The following is a 23,250-nucleotide window of genomic DNA, read 5'->3' on the forward strand; positions in this document are numbered from 1 at the left end:
ATTTGAAAATAGAACATTTAAGAATTATAATTTTTAAAGAAACATTATAGCCTAAGAAATATATAAGAGCACTTTTAAATCAAGTTGCCAACTAATTTTTTTTATATTCACTTTGAACTGTCCTGCATGATACCAGGCAAAAATTACTACTTTAATTAACAAGTTTACAAGTAAAGTTCAATATTCAAGACCGTGGATCTAAGAAAAACTCCACTTCGTATCTTCATGCAAAAATCCTAAGAATCAAACAGTAGTATAGCAGAACACAAAGCAATTTAAAATGGAGTCTATCCATAAATTTGGCAAATTATACCAAGCCATAATATTCCCCCTCTAAGAGTTCCTTTCAGAGCAGGTTTATATCCCTTTGCCGGCAGGTCGAATCTTCCTAGGAAGAGGGCTTGTGAGAAAAGGGAATTCGAGGCTAAAAGATTAATCCAAACCTCTTTTCAAAAAAAAATAAGCTTTTTTTTCACATCAACAAGACACTGACTCTACTAAATGTATTTTTGTTAGCAATTATTTTGTTTGAGTCTCCTTTTCAATCAACTCTCCTAACTGCCAGTATGCTCTTCCCTCTTTTTTGTGTAGGCAAGGAGTTCATTCTTTAGAACACTTGAGGAAGCAGTGCTCGGAGTGTGGAAACTAAATTTTCTTCATTAAATCTACTGAAGCAGATATTAAAAATGCATTTAATATACTGGCAATGGTCGGTGGGCACCGCTGACTGTGACAGGCCAGTTACTGATGATGTGCCGTCAGATGGCCTTCTCAGCAGGCGCCTGGGTCTCAGGCTGCTGAAGGACAGCAATATCTTCCCTTGTGTGTAAGCTCTATTCATCTCCCAAGTATTTACTAAATCACAGGCCTCTGCACACATAGTCCACGTTTTCAGTGTATGGTAACAAATGATGGATGGCCTCGTCAATTCCTTATGTCCTGAAAGCATGGTTTCCTGCCATTCCAATCATCAAACCTCAGCGCTTCAGAGCTGATCAGTCCCAGGGAATATATTTTGCAGGCTCGATTAAAAGAGTAGAAGTTCTTTCCATGAGAGTCTCTGGCACTTTCTTCAACTATTTGTTGTTTCAACCAATTATTTAGACAGAATATTCAATAGGTGCTCAGGTACTATAACATGGCCAGGTTTTTTCCTGATGTTGGCTAAGGTGCAATTTTTTTTTTATGACAAATCAGTGATGGTATTTGAAAATAAAATATTTGACAGTGAAATTCATGTTTTAAAACAATTTTCCTTCTAGGTACTGTGGGCAAAACCTTAAAAATACTTCATATCATCATATTATATTATATTTATTATACTGTAAGTGTATTAGCCAATACACTTCAAAGGAACTTCCAAGGCAACTGCCATTCTATAAATCATCTAAGCCTTTTAAGACAATAATTCACACACATTCTCTTAATTATAATCTAGATAAAGGCATAAACTGCTTAAAAATTCTCCTGACAGTTCCAAAGTTGGATGACAAAAGTTCAACTTGTCAAAGAGAAAATCTTCTTAAAAGAACATTTCTTTTGAGTTTCAAGGTTATATATGTCAGTTGTCTTTTCCATTAACCATAAGAACATTTTTTTCTATAGCCTACCTATGGAACAAAAAATACATAAGAGGACACTCATACCTTTTTCTCAGAAACAGTAAACTTCATAAAAACTGATGAATTTACCACAACTAAACAGAAAGCCGAGCTTTGAAGAAATGGGGTGGTATTAAAGAGTCAAACAATTTGCTATAGATAAGCTTCCCCAAATGCTAAAACAAAAAAAAGTTTTTAAGGTGCTGGACTCCCATCTAGCCAATACCCACATAGGCACCAACATACCTCCAGTCAGTGTAAGATTCACCATGCTGTCCTGCCATTCACCTCAACCTTAACCTCAAGATTAAGCTCATTTTTATTGCGCACAAAGGTCATCTGTATTAGGTCAAAATTCAAAGTCCCTTGTCAGAAAAGGTTGATATATTCCAACCTTTCCTTTTCCATGCATCAAATTTTTCATGGTAAAGTCATATTCAGCAGACAGTATATTCAGCAATTTATTGTGCCATTGTAATACAGTGCAGAATACAATCGTCCAAAAAGCTATCACATGAATAAAATATTTTTCATGACTAGGAACCAAATCTAGACTCCTTATACACCTTTAAGAGAGGAAATAAAAATAACCAAGTCTTACTTCTATGCTTCAGAAGAGTTATATGGGAAATAATTTTCCCTAAATACAATCTATAACATAACTATGCTTTTGCTTCCATAGTCTTTGGGAATAGGCAACTTTTTCTTTAGAGTGTCGCTCAAAATTTAAGTGATTTTTTTTTTAATGCAAAAACCTTGAACTTAATAGTTTTATTCAAATCTGGTCTATGCAGTTTAACCAAAGTAGGTCTAAACTTGAAACCCTCTCTTTGTTCTAGAACCTAGAGGAAGATATGCTCTATGATAAAGTGAAAACTAAAGGAGAAAAATTACTGTCTTGCCCAATTCACTACTATTACAATTATGTGATCAGCAGAACTGCAGAAATAAGAAAAATTAAAGGAAATCTTTGAAGGCAGCATTATAGAATACATGGTAATTAGTAAAACCGAAAGCCTTAAGGAATAATAAATCTATTCTCTTTGAAGAGTTTATGCAACTTCTTTGTGTTTACCACAAGGTCTTTTCATAATGAGTATTAGTATGATGAACAGTTTCAAGATCATTTTAAACACCCTCATTCTTCAAATCTGATTAGTACCTATATTGAACACTAAAATCAATGTTCACATTCACATGATGATCTAGGGTATCCTCTAAAATCTCCACGCCCTGGAAGACTTAGACTTGAACTTACATATTTACTGGAGTCAAGCTACTTCCTGATACAGCAGAACCCTGACTCTAAAACTCGTACTTGCTCAAATATCTTTCATAAATGCATAAACCCCTTCACACCAAGTTGAGACAAAAAAGTTAGAGGTTCCAGATATGAGTGGTTGCATTTGAGAAAAATACGTAGACAATAAAAGACTTGGAAAGGGGCGGTTTTAGGCAAAATATTTTCAGTTCTAATATTGTGAGTCTAATTATCATAACCATAAATACATTGCAACAAGTAACCATGGATAGGTAATGGTACCAATAATGTAACAGCAGTAGCAACCAGTGTAGTAACAGGAACCGTGCTAATCATTTTATATGTACTATCTCATTTCAAGTTAATCATTGTATAGGTACTATCTCATTTCAAGTTCATAACAATTCCATTTTATGAATAAGGACACCAAGGCACCAGAAAGTGAAGAAACTTACCAATTAGGTATCTTCCCTCTGTTTTTATATTGAATAACTGCCAAATGAAAATGTAACATCTGAGCTTGATGTCCCTAAATTTAATGTCCCTAAATTTACCTAATTAATCTATTTTAAAAGGAATTCATTTTCCTAAATTAGACATGTATATATGGTTTTTTAAAAAAGTCAAGCAGTATTCTTTAGGCAAATTCAATCAAATGTACATTATCAATGTACCATAATACTTAGAATATACTAGGTATTCCTAAGGCCCAAGACTAGAATTCCAGTTCCCATGCTAACTACAGTAAGGGAAAAATAAGAAGAAAGCCCAACAATCACAAAAAATCTTATAATAATGAATGAGTTACACATAGTAGTAGTGGGAGTCTCTTTCAGAAAAAAAAGACTGTAAAAATCAGAACAAACGGGGTTAAAACACTTCTATAAAAGACATCCCTTGGAACCATAATGTACAAAAGTCTCAAACTGGTGATGGAGGGGCTGGAGAAGGGCAAGTCCAGGTTGTACCATTTGCCAATTTGGGTGGTGTAAACACTCCCACTGTGGATGAATTTTAAGTTACCAATATGAGGTCGCGGTTCGTAGAGTCTGGAAAAGATGCTCACAATCAGCTCTCACAAGCTGGAAAGAGCACCAGCATCCACTGGCTGTAGGCCAAATTCAGCCCACAGACTTGTTCTGTTTGGCCAGGAAAATGTTGGCCCACACAGTGCTTTAAAAATTCAAACAAATTGACAACATTTAAAACTCAGGATATTTTATTCTTTCCTAAAAAAAAAAGAAAAAAAAATCAGATCTAGAGCTGCTTTCTAAAGAGTACAAGGCCTGGCAGCACCGGGCCCACATTCCTGCATGGCACTGGATGGCTAGCATAAAGTGGCCGCTGCCTCGTCGGTACACACAACCGTACTTTCACTTAGCTGCAAGCCCAACCAGGTCAGCTTCATTCATTCACTTGTTGACACTGCCTGGTCCCTAGAGGGATGGCGGTCTGTGATTTCTAATTTAAAAGCATGAATGGAGAGTTTTGCATCCAGATGTGGAAACTGGGTCAAATCACTGGGCAGGACCCCTCCCTCAGTTTCTGCATCTGCAACATTAACAGATTTGACCAAATTATCTCTAACTTTAATCTCGATCCAACACTGGCTTGCCTCATAAGTCACTGAATCTGAATAATAAGAGAACTATGAAGGTCCCTCAGGAGCAGCTTTTGTGATCTGCATGTGGAGATTTCCAAATGTGCCCACCAGCATGCAAATAAAAAATTCAACATGTTATAAACTTGAGGCTAAATGTATTTTTATCTTTATATATTTTAGTTGGCCTCAGAAAATCAGAATCTAGATAATTTTAACTTCATCCATTAGGAAACAGCTATTTGTTACACACAGGCTGTTACACTCAAGCTGGAAGAGACTGTGGGCTTAACATTGTACAAGGAAGAGTCTGCCTCATATTCCCAGTCCATTTACCGTCTTAGCTAAATGGGGCTCGAAGCGTAAGTCAATTTCAAATTTTATTAGCTTTCCCTACCAATAATATCAGCAAAAACAAATAGCAGTGTAACATACCTAAAGCAAAGGATATCAGCTTGAGAGAACTGTAGATAGGAACAAATTATTTTTAAAAATTGCCAGTCTAACTTCATGTGTAAATGTAGAAGACGCATTTAAATTACTCAATCTCTGAGATCTCAACCACAAAAGAAGCCACTTATAAGAGCCCTATAGATACCACATCATAAGCTACAGAATCGTAGGTGGATAAGGTGTGCCACAGGCATGAATGCACAATCATAAAATTTTCACCCTGTATCTATTCATCCTAAAACGTTCCTAAACAAAGACAGTTCTATTTGAGAATAATCATAAATATCTATGACAAACACTAATTCATAAATGTGCTGAGTATAAATCTAAATCATTGATACTTGGCTGATCTGAAGATGCAGCAAGTCAGTTTCCTGGTAAATGAGCTTAGCCAATGCCAGCATCCCAAAGGTTAGACTTTTCCCATCCTATGTAGTGCTAACTGCCAATCTGGGGATTTTCAATAGTCTTAAGTGATTTAAATATCAAGGGTCTACTATGCCTCCTATTTCACATAAAAGAATAAACACAAGCTCAGATTTTGTATCTCATCCCTTTTTTTCTTGGAACAAATGACAGGTCTTAACTAACAGTGACTGAAAAATACAAAATTAAAAATAAATATATGTTGGGGTTGGGGGGCAATGATGATACACTAAGTTTTTTAAATCTTAGTCTTGGATATGACTACTACTCCCAGGACAACCTCAGAAAAAGACACGGCTTCACACAGAATTGCCCCAATTAGCAGGGGCCGGTGTTTGGTCAGGGAAAGACCCAGTACTTATGTATTTCACTGAACAGCATATTAAGAGATATGAATCTACCTTACTTTTTTCCTCTACTTGAATTGCTTTGTTTCAAAATATTCATTCTCATATTCTTGAGGTTATTGCTTTAAGTGTAATAGCTTTAAACATTTTTTAGCAACTGAATCGTAGTATTTCAAACACATAAAAGAAATAGGTCCTAAGAAAATTTAGCATTTTACTTTGGATGAAAAATTGCAAAGCCTTCTCGTTCTCTCGATGAGATCCCAGCTATTTATGAGGTCACTGAACACCACAGTACGTTAAAACAACAAAAAAAAACTTATACTTGCTGTCATGAACCCAGAATGAACAGAAAATATCACCCTTCAACCAACAGACATAATTTGAAGTGAGACAAGCCATGTCCCTGTTCCTTGGCATGAAGAAACCTTTGGCTTACAAGGAAGGACTACTGACTCTTCACTACATGTTTCATCAAAGGGTAGAGATGGAAAGAGAGGAAAGAAAAGGTGAAGCAGCTGTTAATTTTCCAAAGTGGCTAGAACAAGGTTGGATTTGTGATCAGCATGTACCATCTTTCCTACATGGGTCACAGATTGTTCAACTCTAGCTTCAAACTCATGAACCAAACAATCCGGGATCTAGCTGTGGTCTGTTCACCTAAGAACGGGACTACTGTCATCAAGTTAGAATTTCACCATAGCAGCTTAAATGTATTCACTGTATATACAGCACACTGTGTAAGCAACTTGGCAACAGAATAAAGGAGAAACATATTTTCAAGTACATATTTGAAAACATCTCCCTTCAATAAAAAGACAATTGAAAATAAAGAAACATTTACTGTTTACCTATCTTCTATATGACCTTCAAACCAGCACATGACTTCATACATTAAGGTAACTTTTCAGATTTACTCTAGTAAAATATATATTGATTGTTTTGTTTATAAGGAAAATTCAACCAATACAGCAAAACCGTACAAAATGTGTAATGAAAACATCATGGAAAATTCAGTCAACTTTGTCAAAAGTTAAACAGTAAAATATCATTAAACTATACTTCTATTGAATCTTTTTTTTCCTAGAGAAATATATAATTACTCTTTATTGTACAAGCAATCATTCTGGTAAGGGTTATTACTTAGTAACCTAAAGTGTGGTGTCTGAACACAGATTTTAAAACGAGGTCAATATTCTAATCACATTAAAATTTTCCCCTAAATTAATAAGAAATATAATTAGCATGTGGATTCTTCTCAGAATAACATTGTCTGAGGCTTTCTTCAGATACTCCTTTGCAAAGAATTAAAGCTCATATCCCTTTCACAGCTACAGGATCCAAAGACGCACAAATAGCTAATAAAAGCTAAACACTTCTTTTAGAAAGCAAAGGGGCCATACACAAACATAAGAACCTTTCAGAAGAGTCTTTAAAGCTAAGCTACAATGCAGCAACAAAGTAAAAAATGTCAAATCTTACAGAAAAAACTTCTAAAAGATTACTAAAGAAAACACATGAAGTAATCATACTCTTGTCTTAGACATTCCTGCCTAGTCAAATGAGCAATACAGAAATAACCCTAGAAATCTTTCCTGGGTGCATGAATATTAATTGTAAATATCATGTAAATTAACTCTATTTCTAAGGCAAAACCATCGGTAGAATTTCCAGTTCAATAAAAGCCTTTCTCTCTCTTTCTGGGCAATTCTCACTTATTATTCCGGAACTCAGGTCCACCACAACATTACCATAGTGTAGAAAATTGACCACAAACTGAGAATCAACTTTCGTTTCAATTGAGAGAGACACGGCCAACAGGAATAGTATTTCGATTAAGTACACCAAGCCCAAGAGTATTAATTATGCACTGCAATGCTTCCTCATTCTTAAAAATCAGTGAATCTAGGTTTAAAAGGTTTTTTAAAATGTCATTCTATCACTGTGAAATACTTAAAGCAAGTTTCTGTTAACTATACAATATTCGACTGATAAATCAAATCTTACGTGTTCAGCCATACAACCAACTCTTCCACAGACATTTTCATTTTCTGTAAATCTAATGCCCTTTGTTTCAAAGCAGAATTGTGTTTTATAAGTTTCAAAAGGTTACTATTCAGACATTTCTTCTACTGTAGATCAGCTACTACATTCTAACAAAAAATCATATTTACCTATCATTAAAAACATAAGGAGCTCTACACTGCGCTGTTTTACATGCCTTGTTTCACTTAATCGTCACCACAGCCTTAAGGAACTGAACAAGGAGAGACAACAGAGAATGAGATTCTGGAGCCAGACTCTACTTGGGTTTGATATCGGGCTTCCTCTACTTCCTAGCCGTTGGACTTCACCTCTCCTTTTACAGATGAGACAACTGTCACTCAGATAAAAAGAGAAAGAGCCAAGTCATTCCTCAAGAAGAAATTATAATAGGACGCAAGAATAATGGAATACAAGACTCCCTCCGGAAAAAGCAGGCATCTTAAAATGTGTCATGCGTTGGGGGTGGGAGGGATTGTTCAAAAAAGACAGTCATAACCAGTGGCAGCTCCAACTAAACCAAACCACCTCAAATAAGTGTAAGCGCTAAGGAAAACTGTTGTGCCTGTCCCAAGCAAGGTTTTTTTAGCTACTCCACTCCTTAACAGATTGGACTCCTAAGTTCACCACCAAGAAACACTAAGCTCAACACTCAATACAGTATGATACACACTAGAGCCAGCTTTAACTCGTTTTCTGGTAGAAAGGTGAAGATTTTAAGAAGATGACCAAGTACACTGGTTTAAGCACAGGATGACCAGCTAAACAAGTTTTTAACTAGTACTTTTGAGATTTTACTAGGAACAGGAACATAAAGCACCTCCTATAAGTGAATGATTGCCTATGTCATGATCTAAGAGTGGGAAGACAGTAGGAGATATGGGCCAAGAGAGAGAGAAAAAAAAAAAATTTCTTCAAAATGTGGAAAACACCATTAGAGAAACCTAAGCCAGGATCTCTAAGGGCAAAGATATATCAAAACAATACAGACATCTATTTGTTTAGCAATGTATAGAATCAAGAGTTTGATGTACGATTCATTAGTACAGCGACTAAATAACTAATATATGGTAAGGGAACTCAAGGGAAAATTAAACTTGTGCCAGAGGGGTTGGTCTACTAGCAAAATAATTTCCAACAAAAATATATCCTACTTATTTTAATCCTAAGAATGCTACTTAACCATATCTGAACTATTCAACAAATCCTTTGGTTTCTAACATTCTAGGATTCCAATACTTTACACCTACTGGATGTGTCTTTCACTGTTTCCTCAGAGTATGAGCTATCCAAAATTAGCAACTACATTATTCTAGCTATTGTTTTGTTTTGTTTTTAGAAATGGAGACCTGCTATGTTGCCCACGCTGGAGTACAGTGGCTCTTCACAGGCACTACTACAGTGCACTACAACCTCAAAACCCTGAGCTCAAGAGATCCTCACAGCTCAGCCTCCTAAGTAGTTAAAACTACAGGTGCCCAGATGTTTTGTTGTTGTTGCTGTTTGTTGTTGCTGTTTTAATACCCAAATAGTGCTACAAACATAGTGAGCACACTATTACAGACCACATGCTCATAAGTGGTAGAAAACTCTACAAATAAATGAAAATCATGGGCTAATGGTAAGATAAATCATCTCACATAAAATGGTGGCAGTGGGTGATACTGGTTAAATGAATATTCTGGTGAAAGAAACAGAAAATCACCATTAGGCAAATACCGGTAATAACTGTCACATGAAAAAAATCAAAGGATGCTAAAATCAATGGGGAAAAGGGTGATGAGAAACAAGAAATTTGCATGGTCTCAAAGTATATCCTCACAAGGTATTTATTAAAAGGAACAATAGTAACTTTACAGTGCATTTGTAACAGTTTAAGGAAAAAAAAAAAAAAAAAACCTCAGAAGTAAACCCACGCCAAGGAAACTGTGGTGGAGTGTCCCAAAAGGAAGAATTAGGGAAGAGGTACTAGAAGGTTCTAGGAGCTGAAACTACTCATGAGGTGGTCCTAGTAGATATTAGTAAGAGTTTGTCAACTAGGCAGTTTCTGGAACAGAGTTTATGAGTATGGGTTGAGCACACAAGGCTCAACAACCTCGTGATGAAAGAGTTCAGGTTTAGTTAGTAATCGTAGCTTGTTTAGGTATAGCCTACCTGTTTCAGGAGTCATAGTGCAGATTTGCAATTTATGGTTGATATTTCTGCTCTCAAGTAACACATATGTAAGACTCTCTGGTGATACTAGTTCTATTGTACATTTCCAATTTTTCTTCTTTTGAAGCAATGCCAATGTCGTAAGTCACAAAATCACTTTTCTATTACAAACACTGTTATTTTTGTTGATTATAAAGATATTAAAGAATTTCAGAATTTTTTTAAAACAACTAATAGTAACATTAGAACTACCATCTCCTGAGCACAAATCAAGGCAGACATCACCTTAATCAAGTGAATAAGGTTAACATCACCAATAATAAGACATATAAAGTCACAGTCCTGATGTAATACACTAAGTAGGCCACACCACCACCTCCAGGGTACTCTTGCCTAAAGGGTTTACCCTCAAACTAACCATGAGAAAACAAACATCAACACATAGGAAAGGACATTCCACAAAATTGACCAGTACTCTTCAAAAGTATCAAAAGCACAAAAGACAAAGAAATACTAAGGAAGTGTTACAGATTGGAAATGACTTAAGATGTTACGATTAAATCCAATGTGTGATCCTATAAAAGGAACATCAGTGAACAAACTGGCAAAGTTCAAAAAATGGGTCTGTAGATTAACAATATTGCATTAAAATTAACCTACTGATTTTGACAATTGTACCATGATAATGTTAACATTAAGAGAAGCTGGGAGAAGGGTATATGAGAATTCTCTGTAATATTTCTGCAACTTTTCTGTAAGCTTAAAATTATCCCAAAAAAAAAAAAAAAACACAACTCCATAAACTAACTTATAATCAAATATATATGTAGTGTTTGGGCAGGAAATAATAATGTAAAATATAACCTTGTAAGTAACAGCTGACTGGACTGGGGGCTTCTAAGAATATCCACAAGAAAGATTAGAAAATGTAAATCAATAAATGTGTCCTCAGCAAGTACTCAAATGCATATGTCCTATGTTTTAGGTGCCAAAGGGCCCATTACAGAAAGTCTTCAATTCACATTATTTTGTTCAACATTATTTTGTTATAAAGTTGATGAGAATTTTTAAAAAATTGATTCCTGGTTGGGGCCACTGTCTATGTGGAGTCTGCAGGTTCTCCTCACGTCTGCATGAACTTTGTCTCAGTACTCTGGTTTCCTTCCATATCTCAATGATGGGTGTGTTAGCAGAACTGGTATGTCTAAATGGTCCCAGTGTGAATGAGTACAGGAGTGTGTGTGAGTGTGCCCCTGCAGAATGGCTTCATGCCTTGCAGCATGAGCTGCCAGAGGTTACTCATAATCCTAAACTGGAATAAGCGGGTTGGTAAATGAATGAACGAATGAGTGAATGAATGAATGAGTACAAATTACTGTAAAATAAAAATTCATAAGTCTATGACAATCATACAAATGCATGCCAACAAAGATGCAGTACACAAGTGCTCAACAAGATCATCACATTTGTTATTGTTTGCTTTTCGTTTTTAGAGAAAGAGTCTAACTCTTGTGGCTCAGGCTGGACTGCAGTGGAACGTTGTTAACTCACCGCAGCCTCAAACTCCCAGGCCCAAACAATCTTTCACCTCAGCATCCTGAGTTGCTGGGACTACGGGCATGTGCCACCACATCTGGCTAACATTTTAATTTCTTGTACAGACAAGGTCTTGCTCTGTTGAATAGGCTATTGTTTGCTTTTGAACACATGGTCGTAAGAGGTGGTTCTCACAGATTTCACTTTGCAAACACATACGCTTAGATTTAACCCACCAACCACTATGACCACTATCACTCACTGATTCACCAAAATCGGGTAAATAATTATCTTACTTGTATTTATTCATCTTTCTTTTTTTCTAATTTATTTTATTGCATTTTAGGTTTTGGGGTACATGTGAAGAACATGCAACATTGTTGCATAGGTACACACGTGGCAGTGTGATTTGCTGCCTTCCTCCCCATCACCTATATCTGGCATTTCTCCCCATGTTATCTCTCCCCAACTCCCCACCCCCCCCCGACCCCCCCCCTATTCCCCCCCAACAGACCCCAGTGTGTAGTACTCCCCTCCCTGTGTCCATGTGTTCTCATTGTTCAACACCCGCCTATGAGTGAGAACGTGCGGTGTTTGATCTTCTGCTCTTGTGTCAGTTTGCTGAGAATGATGGTTTCCAGGTTCATCCATGTCCCTACAAAGGACCCTAACTCATCGTTTTTGATGGCTGCATAATATTCCATGGTGTATATGTGCCACATTTTCCCTGTCCAGTCTATCATCGATGGGCATTTGGGTTGGTTCCAGGTCTTTGCTATTGTAAACAGTGCTGCAATGAACATTCGTGTGCACGTGTCCTTATAGAAGAACAATTTATAATCCTTTGGATATATATTTTCATCTTTCTTAAATGTATGTAAGCTCACATTAATTTCAATGTTTAAATTAACTGTGTTTTAGATCTTTTTAGAAGTTTGGTGATGTTATTATGGCCAGAAATATGCTATATGAACTTAATTCTTGTTTACAACAATTAGCATACGGTAAACTTGCTCTTGTTATACACTGCCTTGCTTAAAGTTGCAGTCTCCAAGGTCCTACTGAAGACATTAAATGATGACTTACTATATTGTAAAACTGCAGAAATGAAAAGAATAGAGTGATGGTGAATTTTGGAGTTGTAAGATATTAGAGATCACAAAGTCCTACTCCTTCATTTTAAGTGAAGGATTCTGAGACCAGGTAAAACACAGTGACTTGAAAAGACATAATTTGGTAACTTCAGTGAAAACAAGCCATGAAGTAAGGCTACCCCTGAAGTCACAGAAGGAGGAAAAAATAAGCTGGAGAAAAAAATTAAGCTGTATCTTCACCTCTCAGCATTTACTAAAATAAATTTCAGCCAGAAAGATTTAAAAATTAAGAATAAAAAACAAAGCCATAAAGAATCGAAAAGAAAATTTAGGTGATATAATTTTTTCTTTCATTTATTTAAATAGAAAAGAACTTCCTAAATATAAAGGCAAAAATGTCAGGAAAAAAAAAAGCACACATTCAAGTTAACCATATCAAAAGCAGAACAATATTTAAAAGCAAACAACTGAGAAAAGATATGCAATATGACATACATAGGACAAACATCCTTAACATATGCAGATCAATAAGTAACAAATCAATAAACAGTAACAACAAACATGCCAACAGAAAATTAGGCAAAGGAAAACAGGTAATTCAAAAGAAAATTAAATGGTCAAAAAAAAATTTGGGAAAAAGGTACAATCTGTAATAAGTTTTAAAATGCTAACTATAAGGTGTCACTCTTGATTGAATATATTAAAGATTAAATAATGACTCTCCTCAATACTGGAAAAGTTGCAGAGACAGACACTCCCATGTTCTGCTAGTAAAAGGATTAGTACAATCTTTTTTAACTCTGTCAATATACCTCAAAATCCTTGAAAACATCATTATCCTTTGATTTGAATTGGCTAGTGATCGTCAAAGAGTGGCTGTGGACTCCTGCAGTCCCTGAGACCTTCTCACAGGTCTACAAAGTCAACACTATTTTTTTTTTTTTTTTTTTTTTGAGACAGAGTTTCGCTCTTGTTACCCAGGCTGGAGTGCAATGGCGCGATCTTCGCTCACCGCAACCTCCGCCTCCTGGGTTCAGGCAATTCTCCTGCCTCAGCCTTCTGAGTAGCTGGGATTACAGGCACGCGCCACCATGCCCAGCTAATTTTTTGTAGTTTTAGTAGAGACGGGGTTTCACCATGTTGACCAGGATGGTCTCGATCTGTTGACCTCGTGATCCACCCGCCTCGGCCTCCCAAAGTGCTGGGATTACAGGCTTGAGCCACCGCGCCCGGCAACACTATTTTTATAAAAATAGTAAGACAGTATTTGCCTTTTGCCCTGTATTCACATTTGCACTTACGGTACAAAAACGGTGGTAAAACTGCTAGCTCTTAAACATAAAACACGGCACAAATCAAGCACAAATCAGGGTACCATAACTGTACTAGTAGTCACTGTATTCACTGCCACACACACGCAAGGAAAAAAAAAAAAAAAAAGCAAAAAACTTCCACTTAAGAATATTCACTTATTGGAGTGCAGTGGCATGGTCTCGGATCATTGTAGCCTCCGCCTCCCAGGTTCGGGCGACTCTCCTGCCTCAGCCTCCCAAGTGGCTGGGATTACAAGCATGTGTCACCACACCAGAATGGTTTTTGTGTTTTTGGTAGAAACAGGGTTTCACCATGTTGGCCAGGCAGGTCTTAAACTCCTGGCCTCAAGCAATCCGCCCCCCTTGGCCTCCAGGGTACTGGGATTACAGATGTGAGCCACTGCATCGGGCCTACATTTTACTTTTTTAATAATTCCACTCATTTCACTCATTCTGACCACTTAGGAAGTAAAATATATTTTCTGTAGAATCGTGTTTCCCATATTTGGTGACCTTAATTTTATTTGCTTCATTCTTTCTCTGCAGCAGCAGCTTTAGTCATGTCTAACTCATCCAAACATATCTGTATCACTTCCTCATATATTCTAAGAAGTCATCTGGTATACATGTAAGCATATAGCTGGAATATGTGGAAATCCATCAAAAATTTGGCTATAAGAAAAATGCAGATACCCTTGAAGTTAAGCTCAAAAAAAATAAATTACGATTACCAAATGAATTTTAAAAAAAAGAATAATCGCTTATTAATTGTATTAAATCTCAACCTGTGAGTATACAACTAGAGTAAATACAAAGCACATATACTTAATATCAAAGTATGAAGTCTGCCTCCTGGGAAGCACTTGTATGACTGAGAGCTGAACTATCTACTTTTTCTGTGGAACACCATTTTTACTTGAATGATGAACAAAGTATGATTATTCAGATTTAAGTATCTGGCAGACATTTTCTCAAAAATAAACAATGTGAGTCTGTCATTTCAAAGAAAACAACTGATAGCATTTGTTGCCAATGATAAAATTTGAGCTTTCAAGGGAAAATTCAAATACTGAAATGCTCATATCTATCACCACAAGCTTGACAGCTTCAAATCTTACAGACTTCTGATGAGATTAGAGATGATATTAACAAATACAATTTTTTGATATGGTATAATGAAAGGTGACAACATTTGTAAGATCTGCATAACTAACAAGCAACGTTTTACAAAGGAATAGTGCATGATGATAAATCAGGTGTGGGTAAAAAAATCCATTCAAAGTTCAAAATAGGCCAATGGATTGTAATGTAACAAAGTAACAATCACCTTGATACAGTGATTCACCCACCTCAGCCTCCGGAGTAGCTGAGTAGCTGGGTCTAAAGGCACCTGCCACCACATCCAGCTTATTTTCTGTATTTTTATTAGAAACGGGATTTTGGTACATTGCCCAGCCTGATCTCAAACTCGTGGCCTCAAGCAGTTCTCCCATTTTGGCCTCCCAAAGCACTGGGATTATAGGCGTGAACTACCACACCTGGCCCTAAATAGCTCTTTAATCCCTTCATTTGCAGATTAGTAATTCAGCTGTCTCTAAATAAAGTCTCCTGTGGTGGAAGGAGAGTTATTTATTCCCTGAATGGCATTTGGGAGAAGTGAAAAATATTTGAGCATATCATGAATAAGAAAGAAAAGAGCATAAGTGAATATGCCAGACAACATGGTATCCCACAGGAAGTGAGCCTTTTATAAGTGTTGATAAACGTAATGGACGTTTACTTATTATAGAGAAAAGGTATTTGCTGTAGGAAAAAAAGAGAGAAAAAGAGGTAGAGGAAGAGAAAGAGAAGCAAGTGATTGCACACATACTGAGAGAATATCAAAATGTATGCTTTATCTTAAAATTGCCCAGAAAAATTTACCTATTCCCTTGGCTGACCAGTCTTCACCCATTTCACTGTTCATGTGCAGAACTGGCAAGTGTTAATGACATAAAATTAAATTACATGTCAATTTTGTTCCTTCTTAGCAAGTCTGATCAAATACTAAAGTTTATAAAGGGATAAATATTGCCCTAAATCAAATGTGGATAATATAGGAAAGAGACTCCTTCACTTTACAGCTAGGAAAACCAAGTCCTTCAAAAAGTGAAGTCATAACAGAGCTTAAACTTACGATTCAATTTGTACTTTAATATCTATTATCCAATAACCTCTCTGTCCTCAAAAAATCACTTCTGTGGTGATGTTTGTTCGGGGGCTGAATATATCAAGGATGGGGAAGCTCTCCCTTAGGGATAACCATGCTCAGTGCCACAAAACAAAATGGTACAGGTTTGGTTTTTCATTAGAAATAAACATTCTCTTACTTTGAACACAACATAAATACAGTGACCTGGTTGTCCTCAACTGGTTCCTCATGTAAGGTCTGGGTCTCAGTTTCCAATTTAAAATGAGAAATTCATATTATATAATTCCCAAAGTCCTTTCTTAGAAAGTTGGATAATTCTAAAATCGCTGAAAAAAGAAGTGTTTGGGGGAAGGAGGAAGTATGAAATACATTCAGATTGTATGCATATGTCATTTATACGGAGAAACTTCAGATCTGGTTGTTCAGACGGCCAATGACCCAAGAGTGGAATCCCTGGGGTACCCTGCTCTCTGACTGGACTGAGAACCCTTGAGGTCACTTAGTTGCACAGTCAACAGTACACGCCACAGTCAAACACTATGAAGCCGCTTTACCCTATGCTTCGTTGTTTCCAGTGGCCAATTGAAAAGCGTCCACCATTTCCCTTTCGAATCTACAGTTCATATTCCCACCCATCTTTCATTCCTAGTATGTCAATTAACCTCTGATCTTTTATGAAGCACCTACTACGTGCACCCATCACCTAGCACATACCAAGTTTTCTATAAATACCTGCTGACTTGAATTTAATTGCAAGGCCTTGGGGAGGCTGCCATGAACTCAACCATTAAGAGTGTTGTGCGGACGGAAGGTGAAAGAATAAAGCTTTTTTCGCCAACCTTGACCTCCTAACGTCTGACACTGGTGTTCCTCCCCACTCATGTGTGACACGTGGTTCCTAAGCGCTGCCTGGGCGGGCCAGGCACTGCTACTGCAGGCAAAGGGCTGTGTGAGAGGGGAGAGATGGACACTTACCTGGGGAACCTCTGCTTCAGCTTCCTCAGGCTCTGCCTGGTGGGCGGCACAGACACTAAGCACTGGGCTATCTCGTCGTACTGAGCTTTGGTCAGTATCATGCTGGGCCAGAGACCGGGAGGTGGCGGGAACAAGGAAAAACCGCCCTGGGGCTCGGGCAGCCTTGGTGCCGAGGTTTAAGGGGTAGACAAACAGCAGCACAGGCCTGGTCCTTGCCTCCTAGGCTCGTCCCAGTTCCCCCTGAAACACCACTAGCTGCAAAAGTAGGGCGGAGACTCGCCCGGTCCCAGGCTCCACCGGCACCTCCGCGGCGGGGGCGGGCTCTTCACCGGAGTGCCCTAGCTTGGCTTACTGAGCAGCCGCAGTGGATGCCGCCGACGGCAATTGCCGCCATATCAGTTAAGGGCAAACCAACCAGGAAGTAGCGACCGCCCTTGGAAAAGGCGCCGCGCCGGAGTTTCAGCTGGCAGGTAGTTATCCGAGGCGTCTCCCACCTGGGATCAAGGGATCAACAGGGATGCTTGTAGAGTTCACACTCTCCCAATTACTAGAAGCCAGAGAGGCCTGACGCAGAGGCCAGGTGGCTGGTCTCATGGGTGCCCTGCGATCCTTCAGCGTGAGCCCCCGAAAACCCCTGCCGGAGCGCGCTGTTTGAATACACTTCCTAAGGCACCAGTTTGAGCGCTCCTCGGAAGGGATGCTGGCCTGCCGAGAAACCACGCCCTCACTCCGCCAAGGCTGCCCTGGGCCGAGCTGGAAAACTCACTAAGGTCGCTGTAAACATAGTTAAGCTTGTGTTGAGGAAGTCCTACAACTTAACATCGCGTGGAAGGCAGTTTTGTCCTTGTCGAGAAACAGACTTGAAACTAATCCGACGTCATCAAATAGCCGGCCGTAAAGAATGTCACTTTCACTCCTTGAAGTTAGCTGCTCAAGGACTAAAATCGCATTTTACTACTGTCTTTGTAATCCCAGTTCTCAGAAAATGATAGGCGCTCAATAAATGTCTACAGTAATGAGCCAATCTTTTTTTGTCTTCATATGTATTATTATGAATGGATCTCAGTTCCCTAAAGCAATTTTGTTCTTAGAAGGCCACGTGTTGTGTTTCTCTTCTGAATTTAACAAAATCTATTTGGTTCTTAGAAGTCCGTGTGTTGTGTTCTTAGAAGTCCATGCGTTGTGTTTCTCTTCTGATTTAACAATTTAAGCAAATGAAAGCAAAGGTGCTTAGACTTTAGAGAACCTGTAAGTGGTTTAAAATTTTTCATCTGGAATAAAGCCTGGGTGGGAAGTTTTAGATATACCTCCTTGAATAAGTTCCTCAATCCATCGAAGCCTCATTTCTTGTCTGTAAAACTGATTTAATTCATGGGGGTGTTTTATTTGTGCATGTTTGGTTTAGAGATAGGGTCTTCCTCTGTCGTCCAGGCTGCAGTGCAGTGGCTCCATCATGGCTCACTGCAGCCTCGAACTCATGGGCTCCAGCGATCTTCCCACCTAAGCCTCCCGAGTAGTTGGGACTACAGGCACATGCTACTACACCTGGCTAGTTTTAAAATTTTTTTCTAGAGATGAAGCCTGGTTCTATTGACCAGGCTAGTCTCAAACTCCTGACCGGAAACGATGCTCCAGCCTCTACCTCCCAAAGTGCTAGGATTACAGGCATGAGCCACTGCAACGGGGCATGGAGCTGTTTTTAAGATTAATAGGATAGTACAAATAAAAGATTACATAGTGTGGTGTCTAGAAGATTGTCTGTGTGAAATATTAGGTTGGTGCAAAAGTAACTGTGGTTTTGGCCAAAAATAAATTGACTGAGACTACTTGATAAAAATGGGCAGGGTGTTTACTAGGTATTGTTGTACAGGCTCCCCATGCACAGACTGGCTTAATCCTCCTAACTTCCTGCCAGGGAGGTACTATTGCTATTATCCTCCTCTTCCCTTTTGTACAGAATTAATAAACTAAGACATGAAAAGGTTAAGGAACTCCTAGAGGTCATGAGGATAAGTAGCAGTAGTATGATTTAAACTCCTGAAATTTGGTTCCAGAGTCAGTGCTCTTGCCAACTTTCAGTAATGCTTAATTACTACATCTAACAGTAACACTCTCTTCAGCCAAAGGTTAAGGTTTTTTTTTGTTTTTTTTAAGGGAATATTGTACATTTCAAAGACTCTTTTAGCCTGGGTTTTTTAAAACTTCACTACTTTATTTTTTGAGGCATGTCAAAGTCCAGTACCAACAGTGGATCCTGAATTTAGCAACCATAGTTTTTCCTGAATATTTACATCAGAATGTTTTCTTCCCATATGCTTTGCATCTAACTCTGATTGTGTGACATTAGTACATAACTATTTATTTATGGCAGCATGGCCTGGAGTTGCCACCTGGCTAGTTTGTTGCTGACCCTGCCATGACTTTTACATGAAAGCTAGCTGACGATAAGCAGACACCACTTGATCCTCATTCCTTTCCCCTTTCCAACTTCACTCTTTCCTTCACAGCCATCAGATTTTTATAGAAAACATCAGTTCAAGGATACTTGCACCAGTTATTTTTTTATTTCTTCTAATAAAAATGAGATACATGTGCAGAACATGCAGGTTGGTTACATAGGTAAACATGTGCCACGGTGGTTTGCTGCACCTATTGACCCATCCTCTAAATTCCCTCCCCTTACCCCCGACAGGCCCTGGTGTGCTGCACGAGTTATTTTTGTAACAGCTCTTCTCTCTGGCTGTTGTCCTGCACTCACCATTAAACCCTTCAGAAAAATGCCAGGTTTGTCTTGCTGTTTTTATTTTTAACATGCTGGCAGTTTATAATTTTGACCCAAATCCAGTAGATTGTTTAGAATTAGTGCTGGGAGAAAAGCACAGTTACATTGCTGTTTTCATTGGCAGTGACAGTAGTGTTGGTTATCAGGCATAAAATAGAAGCAAAGCAGAAATTTCTAGTTGTTGTTTAGGGTTTTTTTTCTTGTAATGTGAAATGTCTAGAATAAGCTAATTCTTCCTCTGAGGCATCTTTTCTCCCTCCTTCAGCCTCCCCCAGCTTGCTCCCATCTCTCATCACGTCGCATGCCCCTCATCTACTGCTATTACTTCTTCTACAGCTGCCTCTCCATTCCTAAAGTTCCCCACTGTTTCTTAGTCAGCCAGCAATACCATTTCCCCACTAAATATAGTAGAATCACACAATAAAAACACCAAACTAAAAACCCAAAGAACTGGCTGCCTGTTTAAAATCAGCCATAAAACGTGTAGTTTTTAGTAACTGATAGCCTCTCTAAATCTGAATGTCCTCAGTGGGAGAAAGAATGGAAAAAATATGAAAAGGTATAGGAAATCAGCAAGAAAATTGTGTCAAAGTGGGGACCAATACAGCTCCCTGGAAGAACCTATAGCCCTGGATGAACTGGAATCAATCACTTAACCAGAATTCTTTCTGCTAATTTTTGGATGACATGAATGTTGAACAACTTTCAGGGAGTATGGAGTTTGGCAGGGAGGCATCTGAAGATCATTTCAAGAAGCATACTAACACAAAAGACTAAAAGTAGGATTGAGCCAAGTCATATGCATGGGAAAGCTATTCTGTTTGGAGCAAAGAGTTCTAGGCAGAGTAAAAGGAGTTGAGGATGTTTGACCTTGGAAAGAGTCAGTTACGTTTTCAAACAGACTGTTGTTCACTGAATCTGCCAGATCCAATGCATGTTTTTAAAAATAAATACTGACATATTTTCTTTATATATTGTAAAAGCTGATTCTATTGATGGAGTCTCAAAGTGATCACGTGGATTTAAAAAATAAAAATTGAAGTTTATTAACTGGATAAAGAAAAAGAAGGGAGCTAATAATATTTGAGCTCCTATTATGCACAGTCATTATCCCGTTACACCTTATCTTAATCTTCACAGTGACCCTGTGCAGTAGATTTTATAGCCCCTGATTCACAGATTAGAAAACCGAGGCTCAAAGGGAATAAGGATTTACATGATGAGTCCAACTACTAAGTTGCAAAACCAAGATTTGAACCCAAGTTACTCTGAGTATAAAGCCTCATGTTCTCTATTGCACTGTCTTGTAACTCAAAAATGATTTAGAAACTTTTTGGTTGAATTATCCTCAGTTAAGTATTTATTCTGTGAAACAGCCTGAAATAGCTGGCTGCTTTTTTTGGCCACCAGATGCCTGTTAAAGGGGCAATGACCTTCAATGTTGACATGTAGCCTAAACACACTTTGAAAAACATAGAAAAGATGTTATGTTTTTTACTTTGTACAATGTGCCACTACCTTAAGTAATATATCTCTTGAAACCAAAGTTTATGTCTCTATACCTGCCATCCTTGAGTGACAAGTCATTTTACGCTGACCCCAAAATAATACGAGCCCCAAGCAAACAATAAAGATCAGAATATTTCCGTTGTTTAGGCCTGCAGCAATTACTCAGTTTAATGACTTAAGGAAAACAAAGGAAATCTAGGGTGGGAGGACAGTCTACACCATGATGATGAAGTAGTTATGCTGAAAGGTCAGGGAAGACCAACAGCCAAATGTTGGTCCCTTCATGCAAGTCAATGGTAAATGAACTCTTGCTCTGTGAAAGCAGTTGGTCTGATTCCAGAAGATCATGTGTAGATGGAGGATTTCATTGAAACCCCATTGCAAACAGAAACTATGTCCCATGTGCACATAATGGCATCTTCTCTAGCCTTTGTTATTCAATATTACTAAAAGCTAATGTTTTGGAGGGCACTTACCAAAATCAGGAATTGTGCTAAGCATCTTACATACATATATCTTCCCTTAATTCTCAGATCCAGCCCCAGGAGGCAAGTACGATTGTTAAATCCACTTTGCAGGGTAAGAATACTACCGAGGACCAGCAGGGTCGGGAGACCCCCACCCAGGTAATGCTGAAGGTAATGAGAGGCAGACACCCAACAGAACAGCACAGTGGATCTATCTGGGGGGCCAGGCAGCCCATCCAGCTGAGAGCCTCGGGCTGACAGTTTTCCAGGCTGAAGGCCTGAACCAGATTCTGATCCACGTATTTATTCTCTCTTCAACAGGTGATTCTTATGAATAAACAGGTATTCTGTATTTACTCACAACCCAAAAAAACATACCAAGCGGGCAGCTGTTACCCACCTACCACTAACCATAAACTAAAAGGTATTCTACACAAGGGAGCCATGGAGGCAGGGTAAATTTAATGTTTCTCAACAGAATACTACAGTGTAGAAGTGGCTTCTGTTAACTCATCAGTTATTTTACAACATTCTAAAACAGTGTTTAACAAACTGTCTTAGTTTTTCCCCAATTTGTCATGGATGGACAAATTTGTGAAATAAGAAATGAATTAGTCAAAAAATGAAATTTAAAAAGACACAGACATATAAAATGTAAGCCCCCAATTTGTTATGAGATTCAATAGACATGCAATTACTTTACAAGTTAATATAAATGATTCTAAAGGCTTATTTGCAATTTCTGTCCTTAGCTACATCATGACATGTAGTAAATGTTTGAGGACCAGTGCTAGTTTTCTCTCCACATTTTGAGCAGCACTGTGCCTTACAAAGTCAATATTATAAGCCAGGTATTGTACAAAGGCCAAGGGCTGATTCCAAAATCCAGAACATCGTATTTTTCATGTACTCTTAAAAGAGGAGAGTAAGACCTGTAAACATCAACCATCATTATTATTACCTTTATTCTACTATATTTAGTTCTTCTCAAGTTATACGTGTTTACTAAGGTTAACAATGCAAATCCTTACAGGCTATTTAATTATGCACCTTATGAAGGCAATACCATGTGTTTTTATAGCACAAAACCCAATTTATTCTCTTTTTGAAACACAGTCTTAGTCTATCTTCCAGGCTAAATTGCAATGGTGCAATCTTGGCTCACTGCAACCTCCGCCTCCTGGGTTCAAGCAATTCTCCTGCCTCAGCCTTCAGAGTAGCTGGGATTACAGGTGCCAGCCAGCACGCTTGGCTATTTTTTGTATTTTTAGGAGAGACAGGACCATGTTGGCCAGGCTAGTCTTGAACTCTTGGCCTCAAGTGATACGCCCGCCTTAGCCTCCCAAAGTGCTGTGATGACAGGCATAAGCCACCGCCACAGGCCCCCAATTTATTCTTTAGATTATAAACCCATCAGTCAGAGCTCATATGCCTCTTCTGTTCTGAATCACACTCAAGACACAACTGACACATGATAAAGGGTATTAATTGGCATGTG

The 23,250-nt window shown here is 38.2% G+C and overlaps 1 protein-coding gene across 1 annotated transcript in view; it reads right to left on the reverse strand.

The window, feature by feature from the left end:
• Positions 1-17,351, reverse strand: part of CUNH15orf41 (chromosome unknown C15orf41 homolog) — a 227,978-nt gene extending 210,627 nt beyond the window's left edge. Inside the window, exon 1 of the mRNA XM_032261220.1 lies at positions 16,995-17,351. Coding sequence (XP_032117111.1) covers positions 16,995-17,095 — 101 coding nt within the window. The 5' untranslated portion in view covers positions 17,096-17,351. The remainder of the gene's footprint in view (positions 1-16,994) is intronic.
• Between the last annotated feature and the right edge of the window lie 5,899 nt (positions 17,352-23,250).

This window comes from Sapajus apella, unplaced genomic scaffold (genome assembly GCF_009761245.1).
Source record: "Sapajus apella isolate SASKATOON/1434 unplaced genomic scaffold, GSC_monkey_1.0 scaffold122, whole genome shotgun sequence".
Lineage (NCBI taxonomy): Eukaryota > Metazoa > Chordata > Mammalia > Primates > Cebidae > Sapajus > Sapajus apella.